This window comes from Osmerus eperlanus, chromosome 26 (genome assembly GCF_963692335.1).
Source record: "Osmerus eperlanus chromosome 26, fOsmEpe2.1, whole genome shotgun sequence".
Lineage (NCBI taxonomy): Eukaryota > Metazoa > Chordata > Actinopteri > Osmeriformes > Osmeridae > Osmerus > Osmerus eperlanus.
In genome coordinates this window covers 7,805,740-7,833,649 of record NC_085043.1, presented here as the reverse complement: position 1 = coordinate 7,833,649, position 27,910 = coordinate 7,805,740, and the positions used below count along the sequence as shown (strand labels likewise).

The 27,910-nt window shown below is 49.3% G+C and overlaps 2 protein-coding genes across 3 annotated transcripts; one reads left to right on the top strand and one right to left on the bottom strand.

The window, feature by feature from the left end:
* Window positions 1-381: 381 nt before the first annotated feature.
* ano8b (anoctamin 8b) lies at window positions 382-24,532 on the top strand. 2 transcript variants are annotated; one of them, XM_062452936.1, is made up of 19 exons: window positions 382-735; window positions 10,572-10,682; window positions 10,976-11,108; window positions 13,862-14,000; window positions 14,091-14,187; window positions 14,303-14,419; window positions 14,632-14,759; window positions 14,930-15,091; window positions 15,483-15,635; window positions 15,733-15,859; window positions 16,093-16,148; window positions 16,248-16,322; window positions 16,725-16,862; window positions 17,375-17,622; window positions 18,044-18,572; window positions 18,861-19,052; window positions 19,303-19,434; window positions 20,096-20,206; window positions 20,700-24,532. In XM_062452936.1, the coding sequence occupies exons 1-19, from the start codon at window positions 579-581 to the stop codon at window positions 21,411-21,413; spliced, it is 3,519 nt and encodes a 1,172-aa protein (XP_062308920.1). In that variant the 5' UTR covers window positions 382-578; the 3' UTR covers window positions 21,414-24,532. The 2 variants fall into 2 exon arrangements, with proteins under 2 accessions (XP_062308920.1, XP_062308921.1); XM_062452937.1 differs by lacking the exon at window positions 16,725-16,862.
* A 191-nt stretch (window positions 24,533-24,723) lies between these two features.
* Window positions 24,724-27,827, bottom strand: dda1 (DET1 and DDB1 associated 1). Its single transcript, XM_062452940.1, has 5 exons — window positions 27,372-27,827; window positions 26,763-26,843; window positions 26,620-26,671; window positions 26,433-26,494; window positions 24,724-26,267 (listed from the first exon to the last, which is right to left on the bottom strand). Exons 1-5 carry the CDS (start codon window positions 27,378-27,380, stop codon window positions 26,163-26,165), a joined length of 309 nt encoding a protein of 102 aa, XP_062308924.1. The 5' UTR covers window positions 27,381-27,827; the 3' UTR covers window positions 24,724-26,162.
* Between the last annotated feature and the right edge of the window lie 83 nt (window positions 27,828-27,910).

The following is a 27,910-nucleotide window of genomic DNA, read 5'->3' as shown; positions in this document are numbered from 1 at the left end:
AGTAAGTATGCCTTTTTACGCAATCTAACTATTTGTTTGTTTTGGTGTGTCGTCAAGTTGACCTTGTTTAGAAGTATCATCCTTTGTGTCATCCTTGAATCTGCATTTGAAATGTGCACATGGTTGCTATGTAATCTGGCTGCATATCTTGGGCCCCGCAATTGACAACATGCTTTCGCCTATATTGAAACAATTTGATCTTTGTCGGCTTGCAGAGGTCAATACTGTAGCGCGCTGAAAATGTCTCATTAAAGGCAAGGCGGGCCATCGTTTTTCTTTTCCAGCATGTGAGGCACCGCGTGTGCATGTGTGTGAGTGCGTGCGTGCGATGTGTGTCGTCCCCTTTCCTCTTTGTCCCTCCTCCTCCATAGTAAGACTCAACGGAGCGCTATCAATCTGCTCGCATCCTGCTGCAACCAGGATGAGCCGCCACGACAACCTTCACTTCAATTTCACGTCCATTTAACCCCTATCTCTGACCCACTGGCCGGCCACGATCCATGCTTTGCCTATTTGAGATGCGATATCGTTCTCCCTTTTTCCGGAGAATATCGTCCGTTACTCCCCACTGAAAGAGCATGCCCGAGACGGGGGCGGCAGCAGCAGCCGCCGCTGCAGCCGCAAGCAGCTCTACCGACAACACCGAAGGCTCGCGGCACCGACACCGATCGCAAGGAGAGGGAGAAAAGACAGACCAAAGCAGTGCTCCCCAGCAAACATCCTCCGGTGTATTGGGTGAGTCCCTCCTGCCACGGTTTGATGTGGATTAGCCCTGTGGTCGGAAAGTGGTGACATTGTCGCGACGGGACAGGTGGATGTGATGGGAAGACCTAACAAGAGCGTGGCATCACAAAACACAGCGAACTGTCCTTTTGTCTCGAGGCACCGGGCCACCGGGCCACCCGGCTAGATGCACCAGTTTGCTTTATTCTCAAGATGTGAATAAAATGGTAACTAGTCTTAGGTAATCAACTGCGGAGTTGTCACTCAAAAAATGTGGTAGCCTATCCATCTTCAGATCATTGGTACCGGTAGTGGCCTATTGCGCTCTATCATGATCTAGATTCTAGATCCATGCTTATTCGTGGTTTAGTTTTATTTGACACATGAACTTGAGGATGTCTGCCAACAATAGCCACCTATGTCGTTGTTTCGGGCAGTCGAAGTAAAACAGTGAGGGGTTTTGATCTAAAAACACTAAGACGCTAACTAACTTAAGTCGAAACAATGCGTTTCTGTATAATTTATAAACTCGTTAAATGCAGTCCAAAACAGAGGCCGGTCTGTGTGATGTCTGACCGTGGTGTGGTCTACACGGGAGTGGGGAAGATCATGTATTGCGGCGGGTTGTTTTCGTGTGTCTGTGGCCGCAGAGGCAGCCAGCTCCCCTGGAGTTGGTGCAGCATGGTGCAGTGTGGAGCTTGTCTCGAGACGAGCGCTCGCTGGTAATATGAGAATATGAGAGGGAAGCTGGGGGAGGACTGTGATGTCACTATGTTATGGTGTTGCAAGACCCTTGGCCATAACGTCTTTCCGGAAACGTAACAGAAAATGATTGTATTGATCATGCAGACTATGTTGATGAAGATATTGTTATCATGCACAGTTTATGATGACAGTTGAAATGTGTGTAGACTAAAGTACATGGTTGTAGCCCCAAATCCGTTTCCCAGTGACTCATGGGAGAGGATTGGGGCTTGAGGATTACCATGATATCACATTACCATGATAACTTGCTTCACACGTGTTAGACTCTGTCAGCTGTGACGGCCATAGCTGGTGACTTCTCCAGATGAGTTTCAGTCTGGAAAGATTTCCCTCCCAGGCTCTTCATCTTCCATGTCTCTCGCCCAGATCTTCCTAATCCTTATGGGCTGTCATTGCTTTGATCCTTTCAATCTTCCACCCCCCTCCACATAGTCCCTAAATCTGCCGATTAATTACACATCCCTATACAAAATCTATAAAAGTCTAACCAATTACTGTGTCTGAGAGGCCTACTCTGGCGAGACAGAAACTGTTTAGAATGTGCAGAAATGACAGCGTGTGATTTGTGGTTACTCCCTCGCTCCTAACAACTGTGAGGCTTCCCAGAGTGGTTTGGATTTGTTGGGGCATACTTTATTAGAAAGTGCATGCAAGGTTTCCTCCCCTGACCCCGAGGGGGGGGGGTCCTGTCAGTTTCATACAGAGCTTCCAGTTACATTCTACAGGAGGAGGCCATTACTTGTTTACCTATCCTTAACACTATAGATCTGCTGTAGCTCACTGGGGATTGGGGTAGTATTGTTTGAGATATAGTTTAGGGTATACACTCAATCTGTCTAGGACTGTAATACCGTATCTGATTTAACCCTCCGAACAACTTCTGTGAGTGGCCCAGAGTCTATTCTGAGAAGTGGTGAGATGCGAAGGCTCCATTTTCATCTGTGTAAACTTGTTTAAATGAGTTTGCTTCTCTGTAGCTCAGCATTAATAAAGTCACTTCTCCCTGTGCAAAATGCATGAGTGAAATGTTTCAAGCAGGGAACCTGCACTCAGCACTCATCCCTCCCTGACAGAGCCCCCCCCCCTCCCTCCACTGGCTGCCTCGTCCTCCTGGATCTTCACAGCTCTGCTTTAAGCAGATTTAGACAGATTCAATGTCACACAGGTTGTCTTAAATACACCCGCGTGTCTGTGCGTCAAGAGCGCAGGTGGGAGAGTGGACCGAGGCTCTTCTCGCCATAAACTATCGACTACAGTGGAGGAAGCAACGGTTTTACAGCATGCGTTACCTTCCTATAATCTATGTTTCTCTCGTAGCCTGAAATAATGTCCGGAGTATGGTGGTGTACAGTGGCATGACGTCTAATGATTTCATGTCTAATGTCCTCTCTCCCTTGGTATGGCGTGTCCAACCTCCTCGTATCCTCTCATAATATAAGTGCTGAGCTACACATTATCAGCATGAGTGATTGGAGAGGACTAAGTGTAGGGTGACCTTGCTGCCAGTAATAAGAGAATTGTCTTGATGTAATACATCAACAATTCCCTGTAGACCTCCTCCAGTACATTGTACTGGCCCTTCTCTCATAACCTTACCGGGTCTGGCTTTTGGCAGCAGATGGATTTCATACATGTCATGAAACAGGTTAGTATCTGGCTACAGAAGGCTTGTATCCGCAATGTTCGGATTTCTTTACAAACGTCCGTTGGCGCAGGTAGAAACAAAAAACGTTCCCCTCTGGACTGCTCGTCTGCAACATTGTTGAGAGCACAGATGGTTCTGACGAGAGGACATGGAGAATATTGCTACGTGTGGGTAAAGATAGCAGCTGCCAGGGATGACCAGGGACACGTTTGGAGATGTTTCCCCCAGCAATGTGGAGGCCCTCTCCAGCAGCAGATCTACCCATGTGCTGCCATCCTGTCTCCAGTTTCTGCCTCCTGTTCCCCTCTGCTATTCCAGACCCCCAGTAGAAGAGGGGAGGAGAGTCAGATGGCTGAGTGGTTAGGAAATCGGGCTATTACTCAGAAGGTTTGCCGATTCGATTCCCGGCCGTGCCAAATTACGTTGTGTCCTTGGGCAAGGCACTTCACCCTACTTGCCTCGGGGGAATGTCCCTGTACTTTACTGTAAGTCGCTCTGGATAAGAGCGTCTGCTAAATGACTAAATGTAAATGTAGAGAAGCCTCCGAACTCTCACTAGTGTGTTTATGTCTTTAGTGACCAACTTTCGGAGCTCAGCTTTATAGCAAACAAACCCTTACCATTTATTCCCTACAGCGTTGAGGGGGTCATTGCAATTGGAACCCAGTTCAAAGCAAACATGTTCTGTTCTTAAGTTTATTCCTTGTTTACAATAAAACCCGAGGGATTTGATCTGGCGAACGTCAATTCAAGTGAAGGTGTACCTTTTGTAAAGCTAAGTATAACAGCCATAGCTAGCTGTTTGTGTATTTTAGGACAATCTTTGATGGGAATTGTAGATGTAGGTGTTTTAAAAGCCCTATCAATAGACAATCTTAAGTATGTCACTGTGACCGCAAAGAAGTCAATACGGCTTCTCTTGTGTAACTGATATTGCAGAAACTGCAGGATGAAAGAGCATTCTTTGCACTGTCCTTTATCCTCTCTGTGTACTGACAAGGGGGGGGGGGGGGGGGGTTATATTTTGTAGTTGCTAAGCAAGGCCAAAAGGAGTACAATGACCATGGAGAGGAATGCTGTTTTTAGCCTCGGTCATGGGGAATCGTACCTCATCAGCTTCTCCCTACCCTCTACCCAGCTGAAGGGCTTTGAGGTAACCTAGCACAGAGAAAAACAATCTCTCTTCCACCCAGAACATTAGCATGTAGAGCTCGGTGTCAGGGATGAGTGTAGCACGGTGCCCCTCTGTCTCTCTGTCTCTCTGTCTCTCTCTCTCTCTCTCTCTCTCTCTCTCTCTCTCTCTCTCTCTCTCTCTCTCTCTCTCTCTCTCTCTTTCTCTCTCCCCCCCTCTTTCTCCCTGTCTATCTCTTCCCTCTCTCTGTCCCCCTTTCTCCCTGTTTCTTTCTCTTTCTCCCTGTCTCTTCCTATCTCTCTCCTTCTCTGTCACTATCAACCTCCATTAGACTCTCTACCTGGCTCTCTCACTATCTACCTCTCTCTCACTATCTCTCTCACTCTCTCGCTCACTATCTCCCTCTCTCTCTCTTTCTGTACTGTTGACATCAGAGTGGGCCACGGATTATAAAATAATCTTATACACATAATTATAATTTGCATACAAGTTGCCCTTGGGTATGGGTTTATAAGCAATATCTGCTTACACTCTTCCTCTCATATTTCTTCTGTGATATTGAGCTCTTTCGGTCTTGTCTACAAACTGTTACATGTGAGGAGATATTGCGTGGTGTTGCAAGAGATCCTTGCATGTTGGCTGTCAGGTCCGTCACCATTACAATTATCTAAAAAAAAATTCTGGTACTTATATTTGATTTAGAAAACTGCCACTGTTGTTTACAGTATAATCATGATTCAAATAGAATCCTTCAGCCTGGTTCTAAACCAATCCAATGTTGAAAAGTTCTGTTGCTGCAAGGAAGTTGGATTTCAGAGATTAGACCAATCAGGAGATTTGTTTAGCCTGTTAAGGGTATAATCTCCTTCCTAAGCACTGCTAATATCATGAATCAATGTTGTAATTTGTCCAATTTCATCAATATTAAGTTAATGTCAACCTCATCCTCTTATCAATTATCTCTGTCATACTAATGAGCGTCTGTCATCAACCTTAAATATCTGGGCCCTTTTGAAACAATTTGTTTAAGTCTTCCCCTATCATGTTGGCAGAAACATTATCAGTGAGTAATGATGTATAGTCAGACATAGATTTCAAGTATACCCCTCAAGCTATTCATCCTTCAAAGGGCTTGGGATCAAAGCTCCAGCTCAGATGATGGCTTCCACTAGTTAAGAGATAGAGAAGATGTCTATAGAGCACAATGCAGTTATCTTTAAGTCCTCAGGTTATTGATCAGTCTGGGAGGTTTACAGGACCTAAATAGTAGTCAGGAGATCTACTATCAGAAAGCCATTGGCACACTTCTCCAGAATCATTAGTATTGACGACCTGAGTGACGCCGATTGGGACAAGAGAGTGGTCCCAAGTTAAAAAGAATTTACTTGAATCTAATCAGAATGAATTTTGAGATTTTCATTACATTTCTCTTTCCTACTAAATTGGAAGTGAAGTTCAAATATACAACATTTTACTGTTTGTACTTTTGTAAGTATACTTTAAGTACATCTTTTTTTCTTGGGTTGTCAGTCCTTTACTTGGGAGATACTAGCATCAGTTATACTCCCACTAATTAATTCAACAATTAAAAAAAGAGAAATTGGGTACAACAGAGATTAAGCATGAAATGTTGGAAAGACTGTTCCATGTGTAAATTTTGCCTCAGGATGTAGAGTTAAAAATAGAGGATAGAGCAATGTGAAACAATCACGCACATTTTCTGCTTTTGACTTTGTATCGCTTACACTTATCATAGATCATCGCAGGGAAACAGACTTCATTCATTGTCCCATTGTCAGAACAGAGCAGGCTACAGTTACGCAGACATTTATACCAGAAGACATCCAGACAAACAAGTCTGAATATATTCACCCCTTCCACCATTCCCATCTACTAAAATGGCTTGCATGTCAAATACTCCAGTTTAGAAATGGGTCACCACCTCGACACACAAAACGCTCAGGACATTTCAGGATTCTTACTTCTGAAAGGAAGTGTAGACCATGGAGGTGTTTGTTTTGGGAATGCATGCATGTGTCTGTGTGTGTGTGTGTAATCTCCTTGTCTTTGTTCCCCGTTCATTAGGGGATCCTCCTTGTGTGTGGAGCTTCGTCTGGTACTGGTACTGAACAAGGCCGACTATTGGCTCCACAAAAGCTGCTATTCATAAACTGTATTCAGGGCCTCTCGCTCGCTCATAATTTGTAATCCCCTCTCACACAGTACCTCGTGGAGCCCGTTAGGTAACCATGTCTGTTCATCTCTGAAGAACTATCATTCTTACCTGGATGAATGGAGGCCATTGTGGACACTACCTCACCAGTTAGCTCTCTACTTCCTCCAGTGTGGTTAAACCAAGGGTTCGAATTACGGGGGGGGGGGGGGGGGGGGGGTGGGGCTTGGGGGTGTTTGATCCCCCTTATTAAGACTTGGACCCACCCAAAAGAGGTAAAAACAACAGGTCGGGGGTGTCGGTATATTTATATATATCGTTCTTACCTGTAATCGTAAATATGACTTTACGCACTGGAGAAGAAGTTTACCCCCCCGATTGTCATTGTATAATTCGCACTCTGGTTAAACCACTTCTTTCTCTTGTTACAGTAGGAACGGTACGCTGTATTAAACTTGCCTTGCTGCAGTGCAACCAGCTAACCTGGAGTGACCACCCCATCTGGACTGCGAGGAAAAAAACCGCAGTGCCGAAACGCTCGGCTGCGTGACCCTGTCTCAATTTACGCCGCCTTGCCTGGTCCTCTCCCTGGCGGGCAGCCGTTGAGTTAGGTGCCAAACGAAGTCAACGTTAAAGAGAGACGTTGAGGACTCGTTATCCTCTCTGTGATCGTTAGCGGGGCGAGAGCCTCTCGTCTGCCCGACCACCAGCTCCGACGTCTTCCTCAGCTCATCAGAGGAGCGAGGCCGTGTTGACGTCTCTCTTCGCTCCTCCACCCAGAGGTTCTAATCTGTATTAGGTCTGAGGACTGCGCCCGCGCCCTTTCATCTCAGCGCTAATCGGCGTTATCGGCTCCCTGGCAGTCTCAGGCAGAAGGCAGGCAGAAGGCAATCAGGGCCTGCTTAGCAAACTGACATGATAGTTACAACTCTCCTTTTTATTTTATTTTATTTTTTTAACTTTAGCTGAGCTTTTACCAGGCTTTTATCGGGCTGTGTGCATCACCACCACTGAGGCATAGAACGGAGAGAGAAAGACAGAGAGACAGAGAGACAGAGAGACAGAGAGACAGAGAGAGAGAGAGAGAGAGAGAGAGAGAGAGAGAGAGAGAGAGAGAGAGAGAGAGAGAGAGATTGAATGTGTGTGTGTTTTCTCCTCATGGGTGTGTTGTGATAATTCTAGTGGACGAGTGGGCTTTGAGGTAGGCATTGCGACAAGCAGTAAAGCCCATCACTGTTTGGGAGACAGTAGAAAGAAAGAGAGAGAAGGAACGAGAGATGGAAATAGATAGAGAGAAGGAGACAGAGACAGGGAGAGAGAGAGAGAGAGAGAGAGAGAGAGAGAGAGAGAGAGAGAGAGTGGTAGAGAGTGGTAGAGAAGGATAGAGATGTGGGCTAGGCTTCGGTGTGGGATTTTCTCTGTGCATGGCATGTGGGCTGTGGTTGCATCACACAGATAGCGGGCTTAGTTGTTCCAGAGTGGATAGCGTTCTCTGGAACAGGGTTCATTTCGGACAGCTGTCCGCTCTGACTTGCATGCCTCGGGAGGCACGGTGTGCATGGCCGATTCGTCATATCAGTGTTTGGTAATGGGAATGTGGGTGTTTGTATTGTGTGTTTCTGTATTGTGGGTGTCTGTGTGTTTCTGTGCGAGTGTTTCTGTGTGCGCCTGCTAAACTGCTGTGACTGGACCGTGTCTGTGAAGTGACATCATGCAGAGCAGCGACACCACGGTGGGCCAGCTCAGTGAGAGGAGGAGAGGACGAGCTAATTCAACCTAACTCTAAGTGATGAGATGGTGTGGCCCACTTACCGAGGGTGCCTGGCTAACAGGGCCACACTGCTGGGCCAGACTGCTAGTGCGACTCAGTAGAAAGCTGTCACTCAAGCTTGTCATTGTTCACCTTGGGGGGGGGGGGGGGGGGGGGGAGGATGGGTGGAGGGGGGTTTAGTAGTGAAGCTACTCCAACCCCCAACCACTCAAAGCAATTCCGCACTACTTGACCTTTGGACTATTAGGTAATACGTCTGTTGCTGGGGGAAATTTGGGCCACGGGAAAAAAATATAGATAAGAGATAGATAAATAAAGTTTGATTTGAAGACTTGAAGATTTGAAGCCGCTGTACAGCCATGGCTGGCCGCAGGAAGATAAGGCCTGTTCCTGGGTCAGTTATCTGAGCGTGAAGGCCTTGGGGCACACTGAGCTCTCTGTCCCTGGTCTGACCCTCAGTCTGAATCTGTCACCACGGCTTCTGTTCTTTCCTCTCCTTGTGGCATCAGGTGCACTCGGGGGCTAAGGATGACAGTGGGTAGTAGAGGACACAGTCATACACACACCTACACAGAAGCACACGCAGACATAAACACACCTGTCGAGCTGGCCTGGTTTGTTGTTAAGCCCCGATGGGCAATGTGTGTTCAAATGAAGACACGGCCAGTGTTAATGGGTTTCCCCAGGAGCATTAGACACACATACACACACACACACATTCATTCTTGTCAATGAAGCTCATAAATGGAGGCATTGTGCAGGTGTTGAGTTAGCTTGCGGTGTGTGTGTGTGATTCTATGTGTGTGTGTGTGTGTCTAGTAGTGAATACAAACCTCATTAGAATGCCCCTCATGGTCAGGGTAAAAGACATTGCTGCTGTCTGCCTTTTTTCCGCCAAAGCACAGTTGGGTGAACCGGATAAAGTCGAGAACCTAGGGAACAAAAAAAGTGAAACGTAGCACCGGTAAAATACATCGATCTTTTTTTGTAAAAGATTCCTGGAAGAGGATACGATTCTCTCCCCACCTTTTGTAAGTATTTCTAGTGAAATTGCACACTGAATTTTGAAACGAATTGCGTGGACGCTGCAGCTCTTGCAACCTTGCAAATGTAACCTTATTTCACCCGGTGACGTACTGTATTCAAGCTTCTGTTGGTCCCTGGAAGAGACCTTGGGGCTTCGATCCAGGTATTTGCTCGTCCTCATCCATCACCAGGGTGTTCCAGGAAACAGAGACTAAATAGAGGAAGCCACAACGTGCTTATTTGACATGTGTTTACAAGGCTGCTCGATGCCCATATATGGTTTGCAGAAAAGCCTGCTGTTGTGAAGGTCACAACCTTGTGACCTTTTCTAGGAAGAAGAAACCGATAGGGCTTTGACTTGGGCGCTAGTCAGCCGTCAGCCAGCTGTGAAATTGTTGTGATACAGGGAGGGGAACTGTGTCCACTCTGGACACAGTTCCTCTGAGGAGCACTCCCCAACGCTGTCTGTGAGGTAACGCATGTGCCGGGTGACTGATCTGATTGGCCGGTTGATTGCACGCATTTCCTGGCGTGCTTGCCGTCTGTCAGTCAGAGGAGGACAATAACGTCTCCACGGACGGTAATTCGTCGGCGCACATACTGGTCCAGAAGAAGCCAGTAATAGGCTGAGTGTCTCCGAGGGGCCAGTGCATGTCGTCACGAAGGCTGTGGTGCTAAATGTGCCGTTTGAGATATCTGGAAAGTGGCCCACTTTCGGGGCATCTCTAAGGACCCACGGATCGCTGAGCACAGAACTGTTTTGGGGCAGGCGTTCTCTCCAGGCTCCTACCTCATTATTCAGGACCAGAAGACCGTACAGTGTGCCTTCAGTCGAGATCCAGATTCATCGTTACAGATAGTTTGTGTTTGTTTTTAGATATTTAAATATATAAAACCGACGGCTAACCAAACAGAGTCACGTGACGGCGAAGGGGAATCTGACTCCTCACACTGGGTTCAGCAGCTAAATATACCCACACCGAAACCTCACTGGCTCGGAGTGTGTGGCAATCGCCCAAGTGTTGACAATGTGCAGGCTCGGCCCAAGGCCGGCAAGGGTTAAGTCCGTCTCTGTCTCTCTCATGTTGCAGAGGGTGGAAGGGTAACATTTACATTCGGAGAGAGCGGAGAGAGGGAGACGGGGAGGGTGTGTGTGTGTGTGTGTGTGAGGGGGGCTGACTGTGCTACAAGTGTCCTCGTCTGTCACTCCGTGTCACTGTTGCAAAGTGACAGCCTTTGTTTCTCTTTATTTCCCACCCACCCCCTCTGTCTCTCTCTCTCTGTCTCTCTCTCTCTGTCTCTCTCTCTCTGTTCTCTCTCTCTCTTCCTCCTCCAGATAAGTTGTTTGGGAAGCGGCTGTTGCAGGCTGGGAGGCACATGATGTCCCAGAAGTCTTGGATGAAGACTGTGCCCACAGAGAACTGTGACGTGCTCATGACCTTCGCAGGTGCAGTGGACACACACCCACGTGATTCACGAACACGGGGACACACATACGCGCACACGCACCTACACATCCATGGGACTCACAAACACTGTGACACACCCATCCATGCAAACGCACCCACACACACACCTGATTCACAAACACGGTGACACATGCACACCTGCGCACACACCCACACACAGGCAATGACGTACTAGTAAACATTGCATTGCACGACTGTAAACATAGTCGTGATGTCTACGAAACACAGAAACACTCGTTCCTTTGTTTTCTCCTGTTTCCTCCTCTGACAGACACGACTGACGACCACACGTTGCTATGGCTACTGAACCACATCCGCCTGGGAATCCCCGAACTCATCATCCAGATCCGCCATCATAAACACACGCGCGTCTACGCTTTCTTCGTCACGGCAACTTATGAGAAGTAAGAGTTCTCCAAGGGGACTGTAGTCTCTCTTTCTCTTCTTTTTCCTCTTCCTGTTATGTTGTCCGTTATTGTGTACACTGGCCCTGCTGGTCATGTGACCGACTGACAAATCCCCAACCTCGTTCCTAGAGAAGTCCCATGTATTCTTCACTCCGGTCCTAATCTGGGGGGGGTGGGGGGGTGGGGGGGGTTGTGTGGGGGGGATATATGCAAACACAGCAAATACACGTCCTCACATAGCAGCTATTAAATGATTTCCAGACAGTACATCTGGTTCTAATACTGATCTGGTTGATAACATCCCACAAACAGTTCTCAAAGGTCAACGCGGCTACCGTTTGTCACGTGGAAAACAAACAGAGCCTGTGACTTTAACTTTATGAATTAATAACCGCCCTCTTTGTTAACATCCAAATGGGCTTGTGGGCTGGAGCCACAGGGTCCGGTTGCTGTGAACCCGGGTGTCGGGTTGTTGTGTGTGTGCTCGGACTCACACTGCCGCTGTCGTCTGAGGCGGAGCTGTTGACTTTGTGGTCCTTGACTCCGAACATGTGTTATCCTGCAAGTGCCTCGTAGAGTCAGTCATTTCAATTCTCTCATCTGTTCAGTGTTAGACCTGGATGGCTAATCAGGATTCTCCACGCTGAATCCAGATTATCAACGCCGCTGCTGTGTAGCGAACAATGGCCAACTCCTCGGGCTGTGACGCTAGCAGGGTAAACTACGTAATATGTGATTACAGAGTTCTGACAAAACACCTTGCGTGAGGCTGGCCATTTTTTGTCTGCCGAAAGTACAGCACAACGATCCTGATTCCCTACCCTTCCTTGCGAATACCCATGGGTTTAGGTTGTGGGTCAAGGGGTTGTTTTAACAATCGTCAAGTAGGAGCAAAATGCTTCCCAACGTATAAGCAGCAAAGTGGAGAGCATTCGCTTCCCACAATGCTTTTCAGCGTGTCTGCCGCGCTGACTCGGCTGTTTTCGATGGCTCTTGAAAATCCTGCGAGTTTCAACTTTGCCTTTGGCCTGTTAACATGTTGAATGGAGAGAAGATAAATCGAGGAGTATGTATAGGCACAGCTAGCCAGCAGGGAGTTAGGAGTGCTTTTTCTAAGTGTGCCAGTGTGTCTCACGAACACCCGAGGCAGGTGGCACACACACAAGAACTCACGCTTGCTCAAGCACAGGTCGGGAAGAAAACATGCCCTAGTTTTCCAGTGATCGCAAAGATAAACCGCCCAGTCTCTCTTGAACAAGGCATTGCATCATCAGCCATTGTTACGAAGAAAACTATTTTCTTTGTCATCAAGGAGTCTAGGCCTTGCAGAGTAGGGCTCTTAATCTTCCCCAGACCCAGAGCTTCCAGCCCAAGCGTCATCTCCACATGACTGACCCTACAGAACCTGACAGATGGGCTTATCTTGTCTCTTCACCTGAGACAGCGTTCATACCCAGCTCACCACATCGGACTTTTTCCCTTTTCCTACCAGCTTAGCAGAATTGTTCATTAGTGATGTATTTGCTATCGTAGCATAAACCCAAAGTGCCGTTCGCCAGCTTTCTCAGCACTATCAGCCTCCATAAGGTCCGTAGCTCCCAGGTTAGCATCACTCACTGACAACAGCAAGCTAACAGCAAGTCTAATAATAGACTCTTTGAATTAAGACCCCCCAAAACAGGAACCCGCTGTAAACATTTTCATTAGGTAAGAAGAGTCTTGACAGCCGTTTGGACTTTGTGGGGTTGTAACAGTGCCTACCAGAAGTGGTGTTTCTTTCTAGTGTTTCGGCTGGTCCGAGGCTGCAGATCCACTTCTGCACTGTACGTGTGCAACATCCCTTCCAGCCCTTCATCATGTTGTGGCGTTGAATATACTCCACTGTGAATTGGGTTTATTTCCCAGTGGCCTTAAGGAGTATGATTGATGTGGTGTAGTGACACAGGAGAGAGAGAGCGTGTGTGCGCGTGCGTGTGAGACACAAGCCTCGGCTTGCAGAGAGTAGAGGGTGTGGTGGTGTGTTAGTGTTAGATCAGTCAACGGCCCCAGGGACGCCGAGAGAGGAGAGGCGGGGGGGAGGGGAGGGGGGGGGGAGAGGGTCAAAGGGTAGGACAGGAGGAGAGGAAATGACGGATGACGAAGGGAAGGAAAAGAGGGGAGGAGGGCAGAGGGGGACAGGTGGGGGGAGAAGGCAGGAGTACGGAGAAATGCGACTCCCATCACCGGGGCACTTCCTGTTTGTGTGTCTTACGTTGTACACTGTGTGTGTGTCCTCTTTGCCTCTGTCTGCGATGTCTGTGTGTGTGTACAGTGTGTCTCTATGTGTGTGACGTTGTACTGTATGTGTGTGCGTGTTGTACAGTGTGTGTGTATTCTCAAAGCCTCTGTCCCTAGTGTGTGTGTGTGTGTTGTACAGTGTGTGTGTGTGTGTGTGTTCTGAGCCTCTGTCCCTGGTGTGTGTAATGTGCAGTATGTGTGTGTGTGTGTGTGTGTGTGTGTGTGTGTGTGTATTGTCCAGTGAGTGTGTGTGTTGTACAGTGTGTGTGTGTGTGTGTTGTACAGTGTGTGTGTGTGTGTGTGTGTGTGTGTTCTGAGCCTCTGTCCCTGGTGTGTGTAATGTGCAGTATGTGTGTGTGTGTGTGTGTATTGTCCAGTGAGTGTGTGTGTTGTACAGTGTGTGTGTGTTGTACAGTGTGTGTGTGTGTTGTACAGTGTGTGTGTGTTCTGAGCCTCTGTCCCTGGTCGTGCAGCCTGCTACGGGGCGCGGAGGAGATGGGACTGAGGAAGGCTGTGAAGCCCGAGTTCGGCAGCGGAACACGGAGCTTCTCCTGTGAGGAGGACTACATCTATGACAACATAGAGAGCGAGCTCTGCTTCTTCACGTCACAGGTCAGCTGACTGGAACACACACACACATACATGCACAGCACGCACACACATAGACACACACACCATGTGGTTCTCCTGTTATTTCCCCAGGAGAGGCAGAGCATCATTAAGTACTGGCTTGACAATCTACGTGCCAAACATGGAGAGGTGCTCCACAACATCAACTTCCTGGAGGGACAGCCAATCAGTAAGCAGCTATGATTAAGTTATTTATCTTCAAGCTGGACTGTACTGGATGTTAAAAGTTGTTTGTGTGTCTTTGTGTGTGCGTGTGTCCTTGTGTGTGCGTGTGTGTGTGTCAGTCCCAGAGCTGAGTGCCCGAGGGGTGATCCAGCAGGTGTTCCCCCTCCATGAACCCCGCATCCTGAGCCAGCTGATGAAGTCCTGGGTCCAGGCCGTCTGTGAGAAACAGCCTCTGGGTCAGTCCTGTAACACATCCAAGCCTGGGAGTGCCTCAAATCTGAATTAGCTTGCTGTATGATTAAAGTATTATTGAACTTTTTCTCAGCCAAAAGAAGACACCCATTAACACAGGCCTTTTTCAGAAGGACACCGGCCAAGAATGAAAGCAACATACCGTGACTCGTAACTGACGTGAATGATGTTTCCCTTGTTCCTGCGGCGTTTCTAGATGACATCTGCGACTACTTTGGGGTGAAGATAGCCATGTACTTTGCCTGGCTGGGCTTCTACACAACCTCCATGCTGTATCCTGCTGTCATCGGCTTTGTGCTGTGGCTGCTCACCGAGTCTGACCAGGTGGGCTTGGACACCTGTACCTGAAGAGCCTCCTGCAAGCCAGCCACGAGGCCCACCTCCCCCAGTACACACAAGCGATGATGGTCTCTAATGTGTTTCTGTGTGTGTGCGTACGTGTGTGTGTGGGTGTTTGCACTCGGGGTTCTGTGTGTGTGTGTGTGTATGTCTAGACGAGCCGGGACATCTGCTGCGTGGTCTTCGCCCTCTTCAACGTGGTGTGGGCCACCCTGTTCCTGGAGCGCTGGAAGAGGAGAGGGGCGGAGCTGGCGTACAAGTGGGGCACGCTGGACACGCCCTCGGAGGCCCTGGAGGAACCCCGGACGCAGTTTAGGGTGAGGAGCGGGGTCACCGAGGGGTCAGCCAAGGTCACGTTCACTGCAACCTGATACAGATGCACTGATGCAGACTCCATAACATAGCCGACGTCTTTATCCAAAGCGACCCATCCCTCCTAGCCTACCAGTGAAGTGACCTCCTCTCCTCCCCACTCCTCTCCTCCCCACTCCTTTCCTCCACACTCCTCATCTCCTCCCCACTCCCTCCTCTCCTCCCCACTCCTCCTCTCCTCTCCTCCCCACTCCTCTCCTCCACACTCCTCATCTCCTCCCCACTCCTCCTCCCAACTCCCTCCTCTCCTCTCCTCCCCACTCCTCCCAACTCCCTCCTCTCCTCTCCTCCACACTCCTCATCTCCTCCCCACTCCTCCTCTCCTCTCCTCCCCAGGGGGTAAAGCGCTGCAGTCCCATCACGGGCTGCGAGGAGTTCTACTACCCTCCCTGGAGGAGGCGTGTGTTCCGCTGGCTGGTCAGCCTGCCCATCTGTCTCCTCTGCCTGTGCTTCGTCTTCCTGGCCATGCTCATCTGCTTCGAGCTCCAGGTCAGGCCCGCCCCCCCTCGCTGTTGTGATTGGTGGTGTTGTGACCGGCCGTCTCGTGATTGGTCGTGTCGTGACTGGTCTCCTGTGTGACCTGCAGGAGTTTGTGATGGGTATCAAGGAGATGCCTCGACTGGCTCGCTTCATCCCCAAAATCATGCTGGCCATCACTGTGACTGCGTGTGACGAGGTGTACAGGAAGATCGCCTGCTGGCTCAACGACATGGGTGAGACCTGAGAGAGACCTGAGAGAGACCTGAGAGAGACCTGAGAGAGACTGTAGCCTGGGTTGAGCGGGGGTGGTGGGCTAAGGGAAGTTTAAGCTGGTGCCTTGCTAATAATTATGCAAAAATGACAGTATTTTATTATCTTAACTTTTTTGCTTTGTCACCGGCATAAGTTCTAGGGTGTCAGTGATGATGCTCATGGCTGACAGGCTTTATTGAACTTTTCCCCACAGAAAACTACAGACTCCAGAGTGCCTATGAGAAAAATCTCATCATCAAAATGGTTCTTGTGAGTTGAACTTGATTACATTAGCGTTTCCTGTTGAAGTTTGACATTTCTTGCTCATGATAAATGAACTGAAGCGTTTGCCTTTTCCCGTCTCCGCAGTTTCAGTTTGTAAATTCTTATCTCAGCCTTTTCTACATTGGTTTCTACCTCAAAGACATGGAACGTCTGAAAGAGGTGAGACATACAGACAGCCCATCCCTCGTTCCTTCTCCTCCCATCCTCTGTTAAACTTCTGCATTCCGTCATCCATCTCTTCCATTCTCCTTCCCCCCCATACATCGGTTGTTCTCTTTTTCCACTCTGTCCATCGTTCCATCCGTCTCTGTGTCTTTCTCTCTTTGTTCTCTCTTTTTCTCTCTCTCTCTCTCTCTCTCTGTTCTCTCTCTCTGTTCTCTCTCTCTCTCTCTCTCTCTCTCTCTCTCTCTCTCTCTCTCTCTCTCTCTCTCTCTCTCTCTCTCTCTCTCTCTCTCTGTTCTCTCTCTCTCTCTCTGTCTCTCTCTTTCTATCTCCCTCCCTCCCGCTCTCTCTCTCTCTCTCTCTCTCTCCCCCCTCTCTCTGTCTGCGTGTGTGTTGAAGCTGTTGCTGGTGTTCTCACTGGGCCAGAGCCTGTTGAGGCAGTTCAAGGACAATGTGCTGCCTGTCCTCTTCCTCAAGATCCAGCTCTTCTTCCTCGTCACCGTACCCTGGGTCTTCCGTGCCCTCTTCAAGTCCAAAGTATGCCTCTCTGTAGCGTCAGGGGGGAGAGGTCGAATCCAGATCCCCTCCGAACCGCATTACGTCGATGCATGATCTGTGTACGTCCTGTGTTCCACGCTAGATGTTACGGCATTGACAGCGTTGCCGCGCCAACTTCGCCTTTTAAGGAAACGGGTTAGGCTTAGATGAAGGTCATCTCTCCAGGGTTATAGATTCCACGAGGAGCACAGCAGAAGTGTGGAGATCATAAAGGGGTTGTCAGTGTCGGACCAGCATGTGTGACTGTAGTGAGTAGGCTGTTGCTCCTGTGCTCTCTGTCTGTCCTCGGACTGTCTCCATTCTTGTTTGTGGCGGTTCTGATAGTTAGATAGGTTTGTTGACCTAAACTAAATGTAAGTGACCTAAATGTAAATGTAACTGGGCTGTAGATTTGTCTGTGGTGCTTGAATGTGGTTTTATTGTTACCCTCCTCCTCCCTCCCCCATCCCTCCTCTTCCTCCCTTCCTCCCCCCCCCCCTCCTCCACTATAGATGCTGGCTACTCTACTCATCATCCGGCAGTTCCTCCAGAACGTGAAGGAGGTGCTTCAGCCTTACCTGTACGAGCGCCACAAGCTGGGCGAGCTCACCCTGCGCGGCGTCTGGGACCTGCTCCTGTCCGCGCTGCTCAAGTACGGGCGCCTGGCCGCAGGAAAGGCCCAGGCTTCACCCACCGACCAAGCCATGCCAGGCCCGGGCCTCAGGGGCACCAGGCCCGGGGTGGGCCAGCCGGAACGCAGGTCAGCCGCTACCGTGACGACAGACGTTCCGCTTCGCTTCGGTGAATGCATGTGTTCCGCGTTGTGTGTCACCCCTTCTCCTACCTGCTAGTTGTATATCGTTTTGAAAGGACTTAAAGGGTTGTTGAGGTAAATGTTACATTGACATTTACATTTAGTCATTTAGCAGACGCTCTTATCCAGAGCAACTTACAGTAAGTACAGGGACATTCCCCCGAGGCAAGTAGGGTGTAGTGCCTTACCCAAGGACACAACGTCATTTTTGCACGGCCGGGAATCGAACTGGCAACCTTCAGATTACTAGCCTGATTCCCTAACCGCTCAGCCACCTGACTCAATGTTATTTGTTGTTATATGTCTGTTTGACAAGAACTGTACTTGTATGGTAAACAAACATGAAACCTCCGTCTTTGCCCGGCAGGGAGAAGAAGTGTCTGAACGGAGGGTGCGGCGTTCCGGACGAGGACGAGGGCGAGAGGGACGAGGGGGACAGCGGGCGCTTCAGCGAGGGTGAGGAGGAGAGCCTGATCGACTGCGGGCTGAAGCTGAGGAAGGTGAGCTTCATCGAGAAGGTGGACAGGAAGTCGTCCGGCCCCGCCGGCCCCCCGGCGATTGAGGACAGCTTCCTGGATGAGGGCAGCCCCACCATGGTGGAGAAGGGGATGGACCCCTCGTCCATGTTCGAGATGTGCGACGACGACGACGAAAACGGGGCCGCCGAGACCAAGGAGGCGCCGTCGGGGGGCGGGGCGGGCGAGGGCGTGGCCGCCGCCCCCCCGCTGCCTTCTGGGCCGGAGGGCGCGGTGTCGCTGCGGCACCGGCGGAGGGGGCGGAGCCAGGAGAGGGCGGACTCTAGGACCAAGAGGGAGTCGTGGATCGACCCTCCGGAGGAGCACTGCAGCACCACCCTCACTCAGGCGGAGATGGAGAGCTGCATGCAGACCTACGAGGTAGGCTTCTGACAACTGAACTACTTGTGTGTGTGTGTGTGTATGTGTGTGTGTATGTGTGTTTTGTACGTGTACCCCACTCCTCCTAGCCCCGCCCCCGGGTCACAGCCAGACACGCCCTCCTCCGACCTCATAGCCCCCACATTCTGGTAACCATGGAGACGACCCCCCCCCCTGCGGATCTGCCGTCTGCTCTGGGGCGGCACCCCGTCACCCCCCCCCCACCCATCACCCTGCTCCCTGGTACGGCAGGCACGGTTCAAAACCGTCGCTCTCTGTCCCTTCCAGGACACCTTCCAAGACTACCAGGAGATGTTCGTGCAGTTCGGATACGTGGTCCTCTTCTCGTCCGCGTTCCCCCTGGCTGCCATGTGCGCCCTCATCAACAACATCATCGAGATCCGCAGCGACGCCTTCAAGCTGTGCACGGGCCTGCAGAGGCCGTTCGGCCTCAGGGTGGAGAGCATCGGCCAATGGCAGGTCTGCCTCGCCACCTTTAAGTACCTCTCTGCATGTGCTAGAAAATTCATCTCGGACTAACCCCCTGAATATACGTTTGTTTTTTCATTTTAAGGGTTAAATTATTTTAGACGTAACACTTTTTTCATACACTGGCATTCGCAGAGGTTATTTATCTCAGACTGTACATACAATGCTGTTGCTGTAAGCTTGGCTCTGCTGTGTGTGTGTGTGTGCGTGCATGTGTGCGTCTTGGTATGTGTGTCTCCAGACAGCCATGGAGGCAATGGGGCTGATCGCCATCATAGTGAACTGTTACCTGATTGGTCAGTGTGGCCAGCTGCAACGCCTCTTCCCCTGGCTCAGTCCGGAGATGGCCATCATCTCCATCGTCATCCTGGAGGTACACACACACACACACATGCACGCACGCACGCATGGGAACGCACACGGAAACACACACTTGCACACACACACACACACACACACACACAGGGGTGCACGCCACACACCCACTTGACGATAACAGTTAGGTCTCAGTTCATGTCGCTATTATGAGATCACATTGCGAACACCACGTCCACATTGGTGTGAAGGTCAGTCTTCCTGGTTAAAGCCTGACAGTGCATCTAAAGGTCTTTCTGGGGCCTCAGAGGGTATTCCTGGGTATTCCTGCTGCCGTTGAAAGTCCATATGGTGATGAATGGTGTAGCAGGCTAGCACATGTATGGAGGTCCAAATGTCAACTGTTACTTGAGCTGTTGACATCCTGAAGCCCCACAGCGTGGCTAGGGAGAGCTGGATCTATATCTAGATCCAGCATAGATCTATGCTGGATCTAGATCCAGCATAGATCTATGCTGGATCTAGATATAGATCCAGCATAGATCCACACTCCAAACTGGGTTAGGGCACCGTGTTCACTTAAAACACCCCCACACACCTGGACTCGCCTGCTGCTAACGCTGCCCCATACCCTGAACCCTGTCCTCCTGTCCAAGACCCTGACGCTTTCTGTCTGTCTGTCTCTCTCTCTGTCTGTCTGTCTCTCTGTCTGTGTGCAGCATTTTGCCATCCTGCTGAAGTACGTAATCCACGTGGCGATCCCAGACATCCCCAGCTGGGTGGGGGAAGAGATGGCCAAGTTGGAGTACCAGCGCAGGGAGGCCTTCAAGGTAAACACCCCGACACGGGTCAGCAACCGTGCTGGTTAAACAGGTGTGGTGTTTCAACTGAAAGTGAGATGGCTCTCCTCCTCTCCTCTCTCCTCCTCCTCCTCCTCTCTCCTCTTCCCCTCTCCTCCTCCTCCCCCACTCCCCTCTTCCTCCCCTCTCCTCTCCCCCTACTCCTCCCCCCTCCCCTCTTCCTCCTCCTCTCCCCCTGCTCCTCCCCTCTTCCTCCTCTCTCCTCCTCCTCCCCCCCTCCCCTCTCCTCTCACCCTACTCCTTCCTCCCCTCTCCTCTCTCCCTTCTCCTCCCCTCTTCCTCTTCCTCCCCCCTCCTCTCTCCTCCCCCTTCCCCTCTTCCTCCCCCCTCCTCTCTCCTCCCCCTTCCCCTCTTCCTCCCCCCTCCTCTCTCCTCTTCCTCCGCCCTCCTCTCTCCTCCCCCCTCCCCTCTTCCTCCCCCCCTCCCCTCCCCTCTTCCTCCCCCTCCTCCCCTCCTCCTGCAGAGGCACGAGCGCCAGGCCCAGCAGCACTACCAGCAGCTGCAGAGGAGGAAGAGGGAGGAGGAGGAGCGTCAGAGGCAGGCGGAGCACCAGGCGCGCCGGGAGAGGGAGCGGGACGAGGGGAAGGGGGAGTCCTCGGGTGAGCACCACCACGACAAGGGCCACGGCGGGAAGTCTCGCTCCGGCGGCGGAGGAGGGGGAGGAGGTGGGGGTTCGGACAAACCCAAGAGGCCCAGCTCTCTCCTGGCCAACAACAATGTGATGAAGCTGAAGCAGATCATCCCCCTGCAGAGCAAGTTCTCCTCGGGCACGGCGCGCTCCCCTCAGTCGCCCACGGGAAACGAGCCCAAACTCCCGGGGTTCCTAAGCTTCAAGTTCCTCAAGTCGCCTGAGAACAAGAAAGAGGCGGCGGCCGCCGCTGCCGCCGCCACGGCAACCAGCGCGGCGGCGGCGGCCGGGGCTGGCTCTCAGGAGCGGTCCCAGTCGCCCAGCAAGGCCTTCAACCCCGGAAAACTGTTCAACTTCGGGAAGTCCGAGGGCGGGCCCTGCGTGAACGGGGCTCAGGTGTCCAAACAGGGCGAGGGCTCGCAGGGCTCCGACAAGCAGCCCTCCAAGGCCGACCTGAACGGGGTACCTGACGAGTTCCCCTCACCCGGGGGAGAGGCCGCGGAGAACGGGGCCTCCACGGACTCTGACCCCGCCGGCTCTAAAGCCTAGTCCCCAGAGGCCCGGAGGACACTTCGGTGAGAGCACAGACAGATGAGACGGAGGGGTTGACTGTGCGGGAAGGCCGGGCCTCTCTTCCATGCTGCTGTCTTGTAAGGAGGCCCGGTGTCTGAGAGGGGAGCAGGACTGACGAGATGTTGAGATGTGGGGGGTCTGATTCGTGCTGAGAGCCGTGAAGGCTTTACGAGGAAACTGCAACTCCCCTAAACAAGCCCCCACGCAAATGCAACGGTGCATCGCACACATACCGTCGCAAAAACACACACAGACACACACACACACACAACCCCTAACTCTCACACGCACACACACACACACATTCTAATCCCCTTCTATCTGCAATACATATAGAAATGCATGAGCTGCGTTTCGGATACTTTTCAAGCCTTTAAAGGGGGAGAACGGTTTTTTTGTTTTCTTTTGGCCGGAAAATTGTAAGCACTTTGGAGGCTCACCGTGGCAACACGGTGAGCCTGGGCTTGAGGGAGGACAAACACACACGCACACACACCCAGCGTGAGAGAGAGAGTCACAGTTTTTTGTTGTTGTTTTTTTACATCAAGTACATTGTGAGGCCCCGCTCCTTCCACACAGCTGGGCGATACCTTGCTTGTTTATACCCTGGAGGGGGTCTGGTCCCCCGTGGCTTTTATATCTGAGCGGAGGAGCTGAGCAATATCAATCGGTGTCAGTTTTAACACGAGCTCTGATGCAAAACACGAGTGAGGTCATTTTCATCCACACCCTGCGACGCGGCGAGCGCCAGTCTCGTTCGACGCCCCCCGGTGAAGTGGCGGTATCAGACGAGCGGCATGATGCAAAGGGGAGAGACGCAGGAGGGGAAAGAAGGAGACGATGAAGAGGGAGGGATTCGATTCGACGCCCGAGGGAAGTGTGTTTGTCAGGCAGAGGATAGTCACGCTACAGCGCAGTGAGCGTTCTTCTGACGGAGAGGCTCGCTTGTTACACCCTGGGCCCCGTTCAAGCCTGCAGAGGGCTTTGAAACGCGTTCATTCATTTAGCAAACGCGTTGGTCAAAGACGACAAACGAGGAGGGTGGGATTTGAGCCTGCGATCTCTTGATATAGCGGGTGAGATCTCTGCTGTTGAGCTACTGCGTATCCGTTCCCTCGAGGAACAGTCAGGAACGGCTCCGTAGACTGATGAGCAGGGAGGACACTTGCACTACAACCCGCCGCGGTCTGGAACGAATGACGTTTCAAAGTGTCTGTTTAACAGCGGGAGCGTCCAGTGTTTATGCAGGCCCACTCCTTCCTTAGATGGACCTACGGTGTGAAACGCTCCCGGTGTTAAATGAACACTTTGAAATGTGTTGTGAGGGAGCGATATGGGGCGCCACCAGCCAACCTCATGGCCAATGAAAATGCTGCATTTCTGTTCATCACAAGGCACAAGAAGGTGCGGTTCATCTCAGCTGTTCCCAGTAGGGGGCCGTCATTAGGCTGGGAGGTCATCTTTTTATTCGTTTGACCTTTCAGTCTTTTTTTTATGTTTGGGATAGTTGCTTTTTTATTGAATTGTTTGATTAATTTACCAAAGCAGCTCCTCTCTAACAACTCTTGCTGTCTGTCTGATTTGAACAAAAACTGAAATCATAGTTGTTGTTTTTGTCGTTGTTGTGTTATTTATTTTTGTAATTCAGAACAGCCAGCAGGTAGAGTCAGCTGGATAGCAGGCTTTGAGTTCTCTAAAACGGGGACTAGGGCCTCCAAAGTTATGCGTTAGGAACAGTTTGTAGCCAGGACCATTGCTTAGCAATCTATTGTCACTAATGGGCTTCAGGTGGGTCACAGCACTAATAACTTTACATTACAGAGAGATTTTGCTCAGTAGTAGTCAGATCCATGAACTATGCATCTCCACACCCATCTTCCTGACAACAATCTTTGCAATAATGAAGTGAATGTGTGACTGTTTTACCTTGGCCCCACCCCCTTGTGGCCCCGCCCCCCTTGTGGCCCCGCCCCCCTTGTGGCGCCGCCCCCCTTGCCTGTATGCATCTCCGCCTTACCGTAACCCTGACCTACGCTGCTACCCAGCTTTAAACACATGACCTCTCCACCTGACCTCTGACCTCCTGACCTGACCTCGCCACTCCTTGTGGATGGGCTCTGCTGTTAATAATGGACATCCCATCTTGACTGTCTGTACAGGCCTAATCTGACACGCGTCAGTCATGTGTAAGACGAAACAAATTGGAAATCTAAGAAGGCCTACCTGACATATCTGTGAACTCTGTCTCACTCGAGCTCAACCATCTCTTTCATGGCTTCTCTTTTAATGGATTTGCAGATAGGTGGCGAGAACCTCCATCTTTTATGTTGAACGGATTGGCCGGCTGAAAACAAGAGAAGGGAACCTTTCACTGTTGTGTATCCCATCCATGTGCTTCAGCAAAGAGGAAAATTACCTCCATTCACAATGGTCCTAAGGGAGTATTAAGCTGTGTATACGCCATAAGAGCAGTTATTTTTCGTGGGAATTCATCATGTTTGCCTCACTTTGAGCTTATTAAAGTGATTTGTTGATTGAAAAAAATCGTAGAGAAGCCGTGGAAAGTTACTTACGCCAAATGAATAGAACGTCTTTTTTATGTTTGTCAAAAATCTTTCTTGTTGGCTGTTGGACGTCATCGGTTAAATGTTTTCAGTTGCTCTCTGGACAAGTTGAGGTTTTCATGAGAAGCAGACTGAATCCAACTGTTTGTGTGTCTGCAAGGTAAACTGGGTTGTACAAGGGTTTATTTAGTTGTTTACTTTGGGGGTTGGAGGCTGTTGTGGATGATTAAACCTATGGGGAGGGGGGCTGGGGGTAATTGTAGTGTTCAACCCACAGTCTGATGAATGGATATGTAGAATTGAAATGCACACCTGCAGTTGTAGAATCCTTCTCCTTTCCTCCCAACTAAAATGAAAACATTCATGAACATCTCACTGAGAAACAAACGTCATACGCTCTTCCAGTGTACCACTGTACATCAAAAAAGAAAAAATATGATATTGGGAAATGGGATTATTTATTTCTTTTAATTTATTTTGTCATATTTTTGTAAGATCTGAAATAGATAATAAAACAATTTAAAACTTTAAGGCTGTATTGGGATATTTGTGTTATTAACTCTAGTCCTGTGTCAGGTAAGGCACTATCAATCAAACAGAGAAAGGGTCTTGTGATATGTGACATGATCCCTAAAATGCTTTATTTTACTAGTAGTGAACTTAACAGTAACAGCACTCTTTCTCAAAATACCACTCTTACAAACACATTACAAAATAGGTCAAAAGGTTCAAGTACATTTTATTTTGTATCACAACAAAAGCTGACTTTTCCATCACATTTCATTGGAGCGAAGCCGTATTAGTACTACATTGACCTGACGCACGACAGAGAAAGGCGCAAGGTGTGGGAACAGTCTAAAACAGAAGCTATATTACTGCCTCGAAGCCAGACAGTGTGGCACGTTGCTAAGGAAGGTAACCGACCACACAGTCAACCCACATCGCAGCAACTACGGTTGAATGAAAGGACTAGGCTCGCTGTGATATTGTTGAGCAGCGTAAACGAAAAGGTCTCACTGGACTCTGCGCGGCGGGGGCAAACTCGGTCTGCAGGTGTGGAAACAAGGCAAGATGGCAGCTGCACCTCACTGTGCATGCTATTTGTGCATTCAATGGCGGGTGGTCTTTCTGACGTCCCAGACAACTCCAAACACCAGCTTGCCAGCCGGTCAGACATGGAGGGCTGGGTAACCTCCATCTCTGGGATTTAGTGCTTTCTCTCTTCACCTGTACAACAATGTCTGTTATAGCCACGTACATTTATCTTCAGAAAAAGGCCAATACAATGTCGTATTAAATATGAAGTCACTATCCTAGGGCTGCCAATGGTTTATATACAGGAGGTTTTTATGAATACATTCGTTCCAACCCTGACATCCTGCTCAATGCTACTTGTACTATCAGTTAGGCTAGTTGTGCAAGTTCAAATCTTTACATAGACAAACATAACTAATTTGCTAAGTGTACAATTTGACTGGTACTCGACTTAATACACGTGTCTAATTAATACACATATCAGCTTGCCATGACTCAAACGTTTTTTTTTTTTCTCTCTCCCAAGGATCCAATGTTTTTAGAGAAGCAAGCAGTTCGGTCTATTTTGCTATTGGCCAGCAGGGGGCAATACTCATTTACAAACATCTAAATAAAACCAGCACAACGTTAAACCACAGACTTAACACTCACAGACACTTTCAAATCAGAATGTACGATATGCATAAAGAACCCTAATAAGCGTGTACAGGGGGTGGTGCAGACCATGCTTCCGGGGTCCTGGGTTCAGGTGAAGCCAATGGTGGGGGTGTTGAAGACGTGTTGAGGCCTCCTTATGTGGTCGAGTTTGGGCAGTGATGCTGAGAAGAAGCTCGCAGGAAGCTCTTTGCCCAAAAGTAACACCAAAAAAGGTAAAAAAAAAAAAAAAAAAGGTAACAAAAACTTGCTTCATTGTCCCCAATAAGGTTCTCTTTAACCTAACAATGCATTGTATTAGCGCTGCATGTAATTTAAAATTCTTCCAAGTGGTGTATATTCCGTCTTCGTCTGTGCCTGTCGGTCCACTAAGAGTCATCTTGGTGGATGTCACACACACACACACACACATACACACCCACACACACACACACACCCACCCACCACACACACCACACACACATACACACCCTTATGAGTCCTCGTTCATCTCTTGGCTATCTGTTCGGGCTATTTTCCTGGGGGGAGCCGGACTTCCCCCCTCCCCCTGCTCCTGTTCCCTCTTCTTTGCAGCGTTCTGGTAGACAGAACAAGCAAGGTGAGGTGAGAAAGTTAACTCTCAGGATTTGTTTATTTCCATATTTTTGCTAGCTCTGTGTGCATAGCTAAAACCACTTCATGGCTAAGAATGATGAATTACTATCATGTAAACATGCATCTGTTTTGTTTTGTTTTTGTTTACCTTTTTGTCCCACTGTTGGTGAAGGTAGCGCAGGAGAATGTTTGTTTTCTCAGTAACAATAACTGTGAAGGTCAAATGTAATTACTCAAACAATTTTTAACACATTTATGATTAAAACTAATAACCGGGATTAAAAACTGTTGGGATGATCAACAATGTGCTTTCTTGTAATGACTTGTATACTCACTCTGCTCTGAGGGGTATTCGCGGGTGGGGAGATACACCGACGGTCTTCTGTTCTGTTAATGGAGAACCAAACACGTTCGGTATCACGTAAATTGCGCAACATCGAGTTTGTCAGGGAGATAGTGATTGAATCAAAATACTCACAGATGCTTTGCACACTGAGTCCGCATGGAACCTGCTGAAATTACTTTTATTGTAAACCGGGAGACCTTTCAAGAAATCCGCCTGTGAGAAGATAAAAAATAAAATAAAAAACTGTATGGCAACATGCAGTATGACAGAGCAAGGATGAGTTGACACCTTTCACAATTTTGTCGCAAAGTTTTACAGCTTTAACATGATAAATTGTCCTGTAGCACAGTGACCAGTGTCACGAAAAAATGTATTGCAAAACCCCACAGAAAGTCTTCAGACTGATGAGGCGTTCCCTCATCAACACCGCAGAGACACCTAGTAGAGTAACTGTTAGCGGCGTATTGCTAAGGTTCCGACTATACACTGAAAATGACAGACTTTATAGTTGTTACTAAAGTTTCTAAATTAAAACTACACATTTGCTCCTGCGAAAACACCAGACACATTGAGCTATTTTCTAGCTGAATGTCACACACCAAAAAATCATACGTTTAAGATAGGTCTTTAAATTATCTATTTTCTCCCATGGAACTAAGCTCCAATATATAGACGGAGCCTCCGACCCACGAGCTAAACTACCAGTGATATGTATATCTTAGCGTAAATGCTTTGCGTTACCTTATCCATGATTCCACCAAAGATAGCAAAGCTGTCGGCGACTGAATGGCCGTTTGAAAATGCAATTTAATACAAATTACTACAGATAACTATGCAAGATCTTCACGTTAACCGCTAGCAAGTGTGACAACGCCTGCCTGCTGGTGATGTGAAAGCCTAGCAAAATTTAGCCAGCATTAGCTAGCTGTCATCTAACGCTATCAATGATGGCTGCCAGTAAACTATACACATTAATTAAACAGCAGACACTTGTAGTCTCCGTTCTCCATTTACTGTAAGAGTATCATCTACCGTAAATACAACGTTACTGGCAGATAATACCACCATGCTAAAGACATCCAATTAAGTTGAATGCTACTATAGCTAGCTATTACAACGCTGCACTACCCACGTTAGCTTATTAGCTCTAGCAGCACAATGGCTAGATTTGATGGACAGTGTGCTGCATTTGACAGCCCCACCCCTAAGACTGTCCATTGGATATCGACTGCCCACGTGGTCATACTAGTAACTCCAGTTGAGTTCCGGGTTATAATATA